Raw genomic sequence first — 12,408 nt, 5'->3', positions numbered from 1 at the left:
GCTCCCCCTCCACCCCCTCCAGCCGGTATTCCCCCTCCACCCCCTCCAGCCGGTATCCCCCCTCCTCCAGCTGCTGGCGGTGGCGCCGGCCGTGGTGCCCTCCTCGCTTCTATCCAGCAGGGTATGTCCCTGAAGAAGACTCAGGTGAACGACCGCAGCACGAGCTCGTCTGCTGGTCGCGTCCTGTGAGGGTGGGACGATAGAGTCAGTCGTTGAGAGTACATACTGTATAGATGAGCGACGAGGAGAAGGATGTCAATGCGTTGAATGATTGGGACCGGTTGACACAAGATTCGTTGATAATTGCGAGTAGTTAGTCTTTCTGTACTTTTCTTGGAATAATATTAGTTTTGTCTATCATCTGTTTCTCTGAAGCTGCTTTCAGCTTCCAAGGATATTGTACAACTGAACGTTTCTGCGCTAGGCAATCTATTGTTAGTGGCGGCTATTTTGCCTGAAGCTTTCGTAGTAAGTAATTAACGCCGTAGACTGGCTAGGATATCATATCACCATGTTTACTTTGTGTGTAGCAATTCTTAAGGAGTGCTGTGCTATAAATTGATCGAAATTATGATTAATTCAACAAACAATACATTTCGTATATTATATTTCCTCCGCGGTGAATCCACGCAAAGAGACTATACTGTACTGTCTTGAATGCATCAACACCACACCATGATCATCATACAAGAAAACTATTTGTTGCGTATAAAAATGCAAGATCCAACGCCATAAAACAACCAATGGCCAAAAACATCAATCATAAATAGCCAACTCAAGAAAGAAGCTCTGCAATAACATTGCCCAAGGTACTAACACACCAAACAACCATAAGCCCGCAACCAATCTTCCGATCCATCTTCCATTTATTCAATGGAACGACAATCAAAAGACCAACAAGAATAACCAACAGCGATGCCCCGCTGATAACAAGAACCTTGGAGATAGCAATATCGTAAGTAACCCGCCCAGAACCAACGGCCTCGTTGTGTCTGGCGTTCCCGCCGTGGACGGTCATGTACAGCCCGCCCAGACCGATACCAAGAAGGATGTTGAGCATGGGCCCGCCGAAGCAGGCGCTCAGGGCCATGACAGGGTATCCGAGTTTTGCGACTGTGATGTCGGCGACTAGGTCGCCGAGGGAGTTGCCGACGGCGAAGATTGTTAGGCCAAGGAGGGAGTCTGAGATGTTTAGGATGACGCCGATTGTTTTGAGGAGGGAGACGACTTCTGTGGCTATTGTTGCTATCCAGGAAATTGCGACCAGGAAGCCCAGGAGGGAGAGGAAGGGATGCCATGGGGTTGGGAGGGTGCGGGGTTGGGATTGGGTTTCTTGGGAGAGGAAGGGGAATGAGGTGCCTGCGCTTGGGGGTCGGGGGTTGTTTCGGCGGCGGGTGCTTATTATCAGGGCTGTTAGGCAGATTGAGGAGAAGAGGAGGGAGACTAGAGATGGGAGGAGGAGGTTGCGGAGGTGGCGGTCTTCGTCCACGGTTGTCCAGGCTATGAGGACGGCGAAGAAGGGGCCTGTGAAGAGCTGGATTGAGATCAACCAGCGGTTCCAATCCTTTGCTTGGACGGGCATGGTTGCGGCCGCTGGTGGGGCGGCTGGGAGTTCGGAGTCCCAGCGTGGACGTCCACTGTGTTTGTGTGTGGATTTGCGGTGAGGGTGTGCTGGTGCATTCGAAGCAGACCCCGCATGGTTATGTTCTATGGGAAGAAGTATTGGACTGTCGGCGGGAAGCCTCACTCTTGGGGAAGGGTTGTCCCCATCACCAACATCCTGGATGATCACTGAGGGCAGTGGGTCTGGTTCTACAGACTCTGGACCTTGAGGCTCAATCACTGGGACGGTGATAGTAAGCAGTAGAACGCTGGGAGCTGCAATTAGACCAAGGAGTCGTTCCCAGATATTCTTGGATTTCCAGCCTGCCAGGGTCGGAAAGAGGGTACAACCAATCTGCTGGGGAGGGGGAATCGAGTCAGGCCACCATTTCCTTAGGAGTTTTCGGAAAGGAAGGCCTACATGAGCAAATTCATCATGTCCATCTTGGACTTGAAGCCGTTCCAAGGGGCTTGCTGGATTTGAGAGTCGAATGCTGGGTGGTCGTGGCGCAGAAGGGGGTAAATCGGTATAGGATGGGAAAGGCACTGAAGGGCTTTCTAGGCCAAAGCCAGAATGATAACTGTTTACAGTGCGGCCACCGGGAGATACTGACATTGGGGAGCGTTCATTTGTTCCAGTGGCTTGATAATTGGGAGCCTGGAAAGCAGCTGAGGGGTCGAGGTGGTCTGGGGAGGCAGGACGTGAAACAACCGGACTTGGACTCAACGATGGATGTGTAGAATTCGAAGGAGAAGCCGTGAGCGCTATCTCAGTATCGATTCGGGGGAGCTGGCGAGCCTGCAGGGCGTTTTGACCAGGAGTATCCTCGTAAGAGGGCCCGCTCACGGTAAGAAGTGGACCTTGTTTTGGGCGGTGCTCCAGGATACTGGCGTCCAACTTCAAGCCATCGGCATCATTTGCTGACACAGCTCGAACTCGAGAAGAACCAGCTGCACTGTTAGGTGACAGGCGGTCGTTGGAACCAAACGGCCGACTGGCACGAGGATGGGAGGCTACTGAGCGCGTATCGAAATCTGACTCGCCGTCATCTGAATAGCTTCTTAAACTTATTGTCGGCTTGCGATGGGTGCTCTTGGATTTCTGGAGCGAACTAAGCACGGATTGAAACTCCAATGCACCGACAATACTAGCACGAATGGGGTTCATCGTGTTGCGTCTCGATTGCATGGGACGATATACGTGCATGTTGTCGCGAATCCCGGCTAAATACCGGTTCCGGGTTTCATCATCTTCGTTATCCTCTTCTTTCCAGAGAGGGACAACATCGGCGCGTTCCAAAAGATCGAAATCCTCCGTCGTGGCCCCGCGAAGTAGACTCCGTGACTCAGAGGCTACACCGGGATCATCATCCTCAGCCTCTTCAATTTCCAGTTCCTGATTGTCCGGTATGTGGAAATGGGCTCGCGCTGCGAGGTCCCTCTCGTTCTTTCGGCGCCGCCGAACCAGATACCAGTGCCAAGTCACGACCATGACGACATAGAAGACGTAGAGACCTACCATCGCAGCGGACTCCCATACATGAAGCCTTCCATCAGCAAGCAGAAACATGCTGAAAGAAACGGCAACCACAAAGTAGCCTACATCTCGGACGAAACTTCTACGCGCGACTTTGAACGGCCGAATCAGAGCCATAGAGCCTGCAACCACGGAGGTGATGAAAGTCGCAGCCCCGATCAGCTCACCAATCGCCAAACTTCCACTGTTCGACCGCATCGCGGCGAACGTAGAGAACACATCAGGACTCCCATTGCCGAATGCGAGGAAGGTCACGCCCGTGAGACTCTCGCTCAACCCCAAAATACTGGCCAGTGTGCTGAGATTAATACACAAGAAATCACTGGCTGCGATTCCGATGGTACTGAAGAGGAGGCATAGCCAGAGAACCAAAATCGTGAACGCCACCGGTTTCGCATCGGCCAGCGTGCAATAATAGAGTTGGAGGTAGGAGATCAAGCCATCCTCATGATCTGGACAGTTGGCGCGAACGAATGCACATTGATCTCTCACATTGCGAACCGAGCGGCACTACCGGACGTGGTACAAAGCATTAGCCTTTGGCGTTATCACACAGGGGAGTAGTTTGGAGGGAGTGGTACCTCTGGTTCGCCCTCTCGCTTGAAGAGGTTTGGCCCTGCCGCTGTACTCGGTTGAGCAAAAGATCCCGGCTCATTTCTCCCTGAAAAGACCAGACTTGCTGTTGTTAGGACTGTGAACACAAGCAACGTGATGTAGAATGGTCGGGTTGAGTATCGAGGTCTCTTGGGGACGGTAAGCTGCAGGAAGGGTGGCAGCTGATTCATTGTGGCGAGAAGGGCAGCATCATGAGACGTATGAGGACGTTATAGATCTGATTATACCAAAATTATCGGCATTGGAGATCTCATGTAGACTCGAACAGGTGTTGATGCACTGCGGTGAGAGCGGTGATGTCAGCCTGGTGGGCCAATGCGCTTAGTCGGCTTAGTCGGATCGTTATCGCAGCACCGAAGTACATGTAACAGGCCGCAAATACATGTACATGTAGGGTGATCAACTTGAATGTACAAAAACAATGACTGGAAGGCGTGAGAAGGAAATGAAGAAAAGGCTGTTGCCTGCCATCTAGTTAACTAGTTAACTTAACTTACGCTTTACTTGGCCGTGAATATCAGGCACCACATAGTACCCACGTGACTCCCTGCACCACTGGTCTCTCCGCACTGCCGTATGTTTGTTTTGCCGACTTCCCCATTTGTTTTCAGTCGATATCAACCCCTCTCCATCAATCCTTCCATCCCGACGTTATCGATATCCCCCATAGGGGGCAACCGCAACTATGCCGCGTGTCGCAAACAAGATTCATCGCCGCTCCGGCGGCACTTCGACCCCTCATAAGAACTCACCGGTCAAGTACGTACCTCCGGATGCTTATCCTGACACTGAGCTGACCATATCAGAATACCCCTTAATGATGACATGGGCGAGAAGGCCGCGCGCAAGGAGGCCCGTCAAGCGCTGCATGATCGCCAGATGAGTCAAATCAAAGCCGCAGTCAAAACGCCTATGCCACCCCGCCGATACACCAGCTACAACCGTGAAGGAAGCGACAGTCCCGCGACACCCCGGGGATCTAGTCACCGTGGCCGTGAGAGCGATGTGAATGGTCGCGCAGTGACGCCGATGAAGCGCGTGCCCATCCTAGCCAATTTTGAGGAATGGATGAAGATGGCTACCGACAACAAGATCAATGCGAACAACTCCTGGAACTTTGCGCTTATCGATTACTTCCACGACATGTCCCTATTGAAGGAAGGAGACGGTGTGAACTTCCAAAAAGCTAGTTGCACTCTTGATGGATGTGTCAAGATCTACACCAGCCGAGTGGATAGTGTCGCGACAGAGACCGGAAAACTTCTGAGCGGATTGGCTGATAGCCGCGACAAGAGAGGGCGTGGAGAGGAGGGAGAGGAGGGCGAAGAGGATGAGGAAGGTGAGGATGGCCAGCCTCGCAAGTCGCGCAAGAAGGTATGGTGTATATGGCATGGGAAGTCACGGGATTTGGCTGACTGGTTGTTAGACACGCTCTCACGAAGCCACCCTAGCACCATCATTTGCCTCTCTGCAGCTAAAGAAGTTCGAACTCGAGTTTGCTGTGGACCCGCTATTTAAGAAAGCGTCGGCAGATTTCGATGAAGGAGGTGCCAAGGGCTTGCTCTTGAACCACCTTGCTATTGACGGTCATGGAAGAATCGTATTTGACAGCAGTGATGATGCCGTGGACGACAATGCCAAGACAGCTGAGGATGACCGCCAGGAGTCTGCAGACCCGGAGCAGGAGACAGAGGACCAGCCGAAACCTCCCCAGCCAACAGCAAGCGAGACCTTTGAGAACAACACAGAGATCGACCTTGCTTCACTAGCAACCCAATTTTTCCCAGATTTGGACCGTCTCGGGGAACAAGATATTTGCCCATCACTCAAGAACCTGGACTTGGGTGATCCCAGTGGATCACTGGATCTTCCTCTCCTCAAGGCCCCTGAAGAATGGCGACAAGACAAGCTCAATGAGGATGGACACCCAGTTGATGATCCGTCTGGCATTATGCTGGATGATGACAACGCCGTCGGGTTTGATGATGATGATGGCACCCTGGCTGGCTTTGATCTCAGTGGGGACGCTGGATTCGGTGACGGAGGCGAGGTATGGGCTCGGGAAGCTGCTTTAGAACCGATGCTCAAAGTTCACCGGATGGATCACGATAATGCCGACGGCGAGGGCGAGGAAGGTGACGAGGATGCATACGCCATCTCGATGTCTCATCAGCCTAATAACCACGACCACGAGAATATTCTGAGCTACTTTGACAATGCGCTACAGAAAAACTGGGCTGGCCCAGAGCACTGGAAAATTCGCAGAATAAAAGAGCACGCAGCACCGAGCACTGCGGCACCCAAGCAACGCAAGGAAAAGGAGCCTTTCGAAATTGATTTTGCAGCACCGCTCGATCCTGCTATTGCTGAGTTGATCTACACTCCGGCTAGCTCCAACTCCGCAGTCTCATTACCCAAGACACAATGGAAGACAAAGGGTCGCAATCTGCTGCCGGACGACAAGCACTTCAATTCACGCAATCTACTTCAATTGTTCCTCAAGCCAAAGGCCAAGATGGGCTCGAAGAAGATACTAGGAAAACGTCGTCGCCAGGATCTGACTTCGGGCAATGGTGATATGGACGAAGCGTTCTGGGCAAATCACAAGCCAGAGGAGAATTCTGGCGAAGAAGGTGCTGCTGGTGCCTATGATGCAAACTTCTTTGCTGATGACGATGGCCTGGCTTTCCCTAACGGCATGGATCTCGACGACGATGATGACAACCTGCCATTTGCAGATGCTCGAGAGATGCTGTCGCCGCCTCCAGATGGTACTTCGGGCGCTACAGTCGAAGCAGGTGGTGCAACCGGCCTTAGTGCGCTCTTAAATATGGTCGGCGCCACACCTGGCCGACCGGGTGGTGGCTACGGCTCACAACTTGTCACACAAGGAGGCCGCCGTGCACGCCCAGATTATGTGGCGTATGCCCGTGTTGCAAAGAAGGTAGACGTCCGACGTCTCAAAGTGGAGATGTGGAAGGGCATGGGCGAGCGGTTAGTTGACGCCGTCGACTTCGCATCAGCTTCACAACCCGGAGCTGTATCCAGCGACGCCCCACCCGAACCCGAGACTGAGGCCGAGACCGAATCAGAGGTCCCTATGCCCGCAACACCAAAGGCTGAAAGCCCCGAGAAGCCTATGGATAGTAAAGATGCTGGACGGTTACGGTTCACGCAGATCATGAACTCCCTAAAGGCCGTATATCCCGCAGAGACATTACGGGATATCAGTACCTCATTCGGGTTCATTTGTCTTCTCCATCTTGCCAACGAACAAGGTCTCGTTCTTGAGAGCGATCTCAGCAAGATGGGTGCCAATGCTGCTACCCTAGAGGAGATTTTCGTCTCCAGGGATACACACGCTATCATAGAAGAAGGCGGAATGTGAGGCTTTTTTTTCTTAGTTGCATGTACAGTTGGCTCGGGTAGAAGCACTACGATATGCATGTTGGTCATGAGTGATGGACAGGATGGTGTGACTTGGTAGATTCTTGCGGCGTTTTGGTTTTGGCTTTTCCTGTTCGCAGTGAGCGGCGGTCTTGGTCTTTTTCTTTCTCGGTCTTTACTATTCCTTCAATTTCATGATTCAATTACCATGATTCAATTACTTCAAATATATCTGGGATATAATGGTCTCTAATTTACAGTAACATCGAAGTCAAAGAATACTGCTCTCAAAAGGGCTTGTCATTCTTCTGCATTCTTTCGAATGCACTGTGCCTACTTTCTACCGGAGATCAAGCAATGAAAAATATGTAAATATGTATGTATAATAACTGCAATATAAAATCAATGGACTAAATCCAAAGATGAAAAGGAGAGTAAATACACAAACGGTGTACGAAAGTCCAAATAGGTATCAATATCTTTCACCAAACTCCCACACGCCACAGGGTGTACATTATAGACTCCAAGATAGGGAGGACAGAAGAAATAGAAAAGAGCAGAAATTTGCATGTCCGGTTTTGAAGCAGGTCAAATATGACAGGTGTTTTGCAGATTTTCCGACTTTTTTTAATGATTTGGATATTTTCTTGTTTTCAAAGGGGTTGCCAAGATTGAACCAAACGATAAATTGCATGGTAATAAAAAAGCATATAGTCTTTCAAACTCATTTGTGTACAGCAGCCGGGAACGTCGGCCCCATGGGACTCCCATAAGCTCCAGGGATCGGCACAGCAGCGTAAGTCTGCTCACCGGGAGCACTGACATACTGAGACTGCGGAGCCTGGTGTTGAGGAGGCGGGGACGGCGAATGCGACTGACGAGGAGCGAACTCACCCTGCGCAGTCTGCGGCGTAGCCTGCTGAACACGAATAGGCGGGGGCTGCAGCTGGAAGGACGGAGTCGGGCGTGTAGGCGAGACCGGCGAAGCGTACTGCGTCTGGGTAGCCTGGCCCTTCTCGGCGGCCGAGTAAGCGTCGACGGGAGCAGCGGCGTAGAAGGGGGATTTAGGCGGGTAGGAGCTGAAGCCTGCGAAGCCGGGCGTGTTCGGGGCAGATTGGAGACGAAGCTGGGCGAGGTAGAGATCTGAGCGGGCGTTATCGCGGGTATCCATTGATTTCATGAGCTTGCGCTTGCTCCAGATGCGGTAGAAGACTACGACGTAGATTATTATGATTAGGACTTCGATGACGACTTCGATGATTGCGCAGACTAGGCCCCAGTCTTGGAGGCGGCAGAGGAGGGCGTAGTCGACGCTGTTGTGGTAGATCTCTTCGCGGGTGTTCTGGGCGCAGGACCATCCCCACATGTCTTTGTTCCCTCCTGTCGCCTTTGAGTGTTGGTAGATTGCTGCGCCGACGATCCACATTATCAGGTTGAAGGCGAAGAAGGCGATAGAGAAGCTTGTGTAGTAGACTGCAGCTTTCTCCGCGCGTTTGTGTCCGCCTTTGCGGTAGGCCCAGAATACAATTAGACAGGCGACCAGGGAGACGCAGGCCATTCCCAAGAGGAGGTACTGGGCCCATGGGTTGGTACCTGCTGCCCAGGCTGGGAGGCTGTTACGAGTGGGCAGGCTCTTGGTTGCGTTAAAAACGGTCAATGTCACAGCTAAGAGAGATAGCACAATGAGACTGCAGCCAAAGCTGACGAATCTCAGGAAGACCTTTGCGATACGGACGCGGAGTTTGATTCTCTGGGGATGATGAGTAAGTTGCAATGATTGATTCCTCGGGGAGGCGTTCTTACCAAGTCTCTGGCATTCTCCACTTCGGCCTTCTTTTCTTGCTTCTCGAGCATATACTCCTCACGGAAAGTTGGGCTGAGCGGGTTCAATGACTTGGCCGTCTGGGGTACCTTCAAGTCAGGTCTGAAAGGCGACATCGGAACCTGGTCATCCGCATGCTGAGCTGCGTTGTTGGCTGCGACATAACCGAAGCCGAGATCACCAACACCGCCACTCTGCGCCTGGGACTTGGGAGGATCGGCAAAGGGCGACCGACCAGCTTCCGTCCGTTCAATGGGAGAGTGGATGGATGTGGCCTCGGCGAATCGAGCAGTGCGTGGGCTCTTGAGCGACGCATTGCTCGTATCAGACGAGCTGCGAGTCTCTCGCACAGTGTGCTGTGGTGGGGGACCCATTGCGCTGTGATAGGAGCCGCGGGTGAGATCCGTAGGAACGACAGGCTCGTACGTCTGAGGGGAGTTGTTGTGACTGTCGTCGAAGTTCGACATCGAAGCGATAATCAACAGACAAGACGAAGAAATCGAACAATCACGCCAAGAGAACCAGCTCTCGACTTGGAATTCAAAGGGCTGACTGCTTGAAATGCAGAGACTCGTTGGCGAGTCAAGTTTTCAAGGGCACAGGTGGGTAGGACAACAGCTGAACTATATCAGAGTTGTAATAGATCACCGATATCGTGTGCGAGGCCTGCGTACACGATACAAAGCAGAGAGTCAGGAACGAAAAAGTGAAGACGGTCAGAGATTGAGAGCCATGGGCAGCTTGAATATCAATGCTGAGTGCATGGCATGAGAGGGGTGAAAATGCAGGCTATTGATTCTCATCACTTGGGGGTCAGAGTAAGCGCCGCGATGGAATTAGCAGCAGCAGCCAGGGTCATGATTGGGAGATGCGCAGCCAGTCGAGGCCTCTGCAAGTGCACTGTACCTCAAGGCGTTGAATGGGGAGTGTGACTGGCCAGCGAAGGTGATCAGCCAAGCTTGTCACAGTGGAGTGACCGACCAGTAAGATGCTGCAGTGGCCATGATTGCTCCTCACGATGCATCTTCGTCACCCCGGCCGGCGCTAATCCGCCGATCGTCTGGCCAACCAGACCAACTGCAGAACCGCTCGAGGTTGGGAGCGGAAGGCCACAGGGTGAGGGATAATTAATTATACCCGCCAACCCTAGTGCAAGACACGGTCACATATCCCGAATAAGGACCGTTGGATATCGGGAGGTTTGAGAATGCGGGAGGGAAAGGTCTGTGCGCTTGAAGCTATTCCTGCGTGTTGGTCACGGTGATAAGCAGTACTCTTCTCGCATATATTCACCTTCACCCCAACATTTGGATTTTGGTGAAAGAAATCCATGTTCCGAGTCTCAGTAATGTGAACTACGGTCGCCCCGCTACACGAGTACTACAGTTTCTTGATTATTCGAGTCCCCTCGCCAATATCCCCCGCAAAGAATAGTTGAAACGACTACTTCAAGCCACCTGAAAATCCTGGAAGTAATCAATCTATCCTTGGAACTATTTAACTTTGCCAAGTTGACTTGTACATGACTGGCCTGGCCACATACTGCAGCGCTATCCTTTTTATAGAAGTATACAATCTGCTACCGACCTCTCCAGTGAATGGGTCACGGCCATCTCTGGCTCAGCTGTGCCCTCAGTATATCTAAATAGGTATATATGGCAGCTATTGGGTTATACCTCCCCTCCGTTCTTCCGACGTGGCTGGGCCTTTAATTATAGCTGAGGAAAGCCAACCCATTTTCTTATGGGATGTCATAAGTTATTATAAACAGAAGATTTTTTTCCTACCCAGACTTGGCGAATCGGAGCCCGGAGATCGGTATGAAAGGGTCGGATAACCTGAAAACGATTCAAGGATGCCAGATGCCTGGGTTGAATGAAAGTTGACGAGCAGAAGATTTCTGCTCGTCAATGTGAACTACGGGCCAATCGACGCTGTCTACCATTCTACTTTGGACGAAAAGGAAGAATCTCAGATGAAATTGTATCATTGGTGGGAAGGAACTATATACACCGTCGGTTTTCCGTAAGAGGAAATAAAAATAGTATCCACTTCCTAGTTCGAAGCATCTCGTTTTCGCATAGACAGGTTTGTACATGTAAAAGCTGCAATTTACTCTACCATGCTTCATACAATGTGTGAATACTTCGTAGAGCCACTTTTTGTAATACAGTAGCCGCGCAGGTGGGTTCGCCGTCGAACTCAATCTATTGGGCACCGCAAGAGATTCAAGATAAAGTGTATAAATGAAGAAATGAATGGACTTTAACACTTTCGCAATGGGATCGCTGAGTTATCAAAGTATGGGCCCAAGCGATGCTACAACCCCTGACAAAGAGAGAGAATGGGTACATCTGCAAGCCAATTTCCAGGGGCGGATCGAGGTATAAATGATGCATATTCAGGTGGGTGATACATGCCATGCATAATCAATCGTGGCTTGACAACATTGACGTGGTCAGGCAAGGGGAGAATATGAAAACGGAAATCACAGCCACTGACTGTATACTCCGTATAAGCTGACAATTCCGGCTGAACCAGTCAGATCTACACTATTTTTGGAGTGGAGATGACAGGAAATGAACCACTGGACACAGCGTGGCCCACCATGGGGCTGTAGATCGCCTAGTACCTGAAACATGGCGCAGTCGACGTGTTGCGCCTTGCTATTAGAGTCATAGGCTAATGTTGTACTGTGTAGGTAGTCTGGACGGTGTGCATTCTGTAACATATAAGAATGTGGCCAATTGTCTCCACTTGATCTATTGATCCAATTGGTAAACTGTTAAGGAACTCGTGTCATCTGGGTTGATTGTTCCTCTTATACTCCGTATAAGTACGTTTTATATTTGAACTGGAGTGACATCACCTCTAGCTCTGGATGTGTGGTGGCAATGGAGACAAATACCGAATACCGGTTTGGACAATGACCTCATGTTTCTTTTCTGTTAGCTCCATTGCCTCGACTATGTGCCCAGTATACTCAAAGTGTCAGTGTAAGTGTAAGAGAATGAAGAGAAGAGGACAACTGGAAGAGAAGTGTCAGCCGCACCTCGTGCTAGACCCACAGCCACATAGCGTTAGCCTTCTACACAGCCTCAATCGGAGGTACTAGGTACCTGACAATATATGGTCGATACATGTATAACAAAGTACCTGATACATGGTTTCCTCAGGGTTCATTTTTCCAGAGCCTCGACTCTCCCCACGTATCCCCTGCCGTGCCCAGTTTCTCTTTTGAAATCTGTACTTGTCATAGCCTGGGGCATTTACTTTCCCTTTCTCTCTCTCTTTTGGCGCCTTCTATACTTTCGCTCTGATCTCCCTTTATCCGTGAGCTGGGATTCGGTGGATCTTCGACAGTGAAGCTGAAACCACTCGTCAGCTTGCGCCACACTCAGAACGCCCCACACGCCCTGGTCCTTCGTTGCCTTCCCCCCCCCCC

At 51.1% G+C, this 12,408-nt stretch overlaps 4 protein-coding genes across 4 annotated transcripts; 2 read left to right on the top strand and 2 right to left on the bottom strand.

The window, feature by feature from the left end:
* Window positions 1-23: 23 nt before the first annotated feature.
* PENARI_c010G06057 (uncharacterized protein) lies at window positions 24-185 on the top strand (the record flags this gene model as incomplete). Its single annotated transcript, XM_022632266.1, has 1 exon — window positions 24-185. A coding segment is annotated over one exon (162 nt), but the record flags the coding sequence as incomplete, so codon positions are not given.
* Window positions 186-775: 590 nt separating this feature from the next.
* PENARI_c010G10744 (sodium/calcium exchanger protein) lies at window positions 776-3,924 on the bottom strand (the record flags this gene model as incomplete). The annotated part of the gene is made up of 2 exons (XM_022632402.1): window positions 776-3,649; window positions 3,721-3,924. The coding sequence occupies 2 exons, from the start codon at window positions 3,922-3,924 to the stop codon at window positions 776-778; spliced, it is 3,078 nt and encodes a 1,025-aa protein (XP_022488022.1).
* A 515-nt stretch (window positions 3,925-4,439) lies between these two features.
* On the top strand, window positions 4,440-7,142 carry PENARI_c010G11651 (condensin subunit BRN1; the record flags this gene model as incomplete). The annotated part of the gene is made up of 3 exons (XM_022632429.1): window positions 4,440-4,513; window positions 4,561-5,128; window positions 5,181-7,142. 3 exons carry the CDS (start codon window positions 4,440-4,442, stop codon window positions 7,140-7,142), a joined length of 2,604 nt encoding a protein of 867 aa, XP_022487970.1.
* Window positions 7,143-7,865: 723 nt separating this feature from the next.
* PENARI_c010G05528 (uncharacterized protein) lies at window positions 7,866-9,430 on the bottom strand (the record flags this gene model as incomplete). Its single annotated transcript, XM_022632256.1, has 2 exons — window positions 7,866-8,891; window positions 8,945-9,430. The coding sequence occupies 2 exons, from the start codon at window positions 9,428-9,430 to the stop codon at window positions 7,866-7,868; spliced, it is 1,512 nt and encodes a 503-aa protein (XP_022487776.1).
* Between the last annotated feature and the right edge of the window lie 2,978 nt (window positions 9,431-12,408).

This window comes from Penicillium arizonense (assembly GCF_001773325.1).
Source record: "Penicillium arizonense strain CBS 141311 chromosome Unknown PENARI_contig010, whole genome shotgun sequence".
In the NCBI taxonomy this organism is placed as follows: Eukaryota; Fungi; Ascomycota; class Eurotiomycetes; order Eurotiales; family Aspergillaceae; genus Penicillium; species Penicillium arizonense.
The sequence above is the reverse complement of the archived record's forward strand: the minus strand, read 5'-3'. Positions and strand labels throughout refer to the sequence as shown.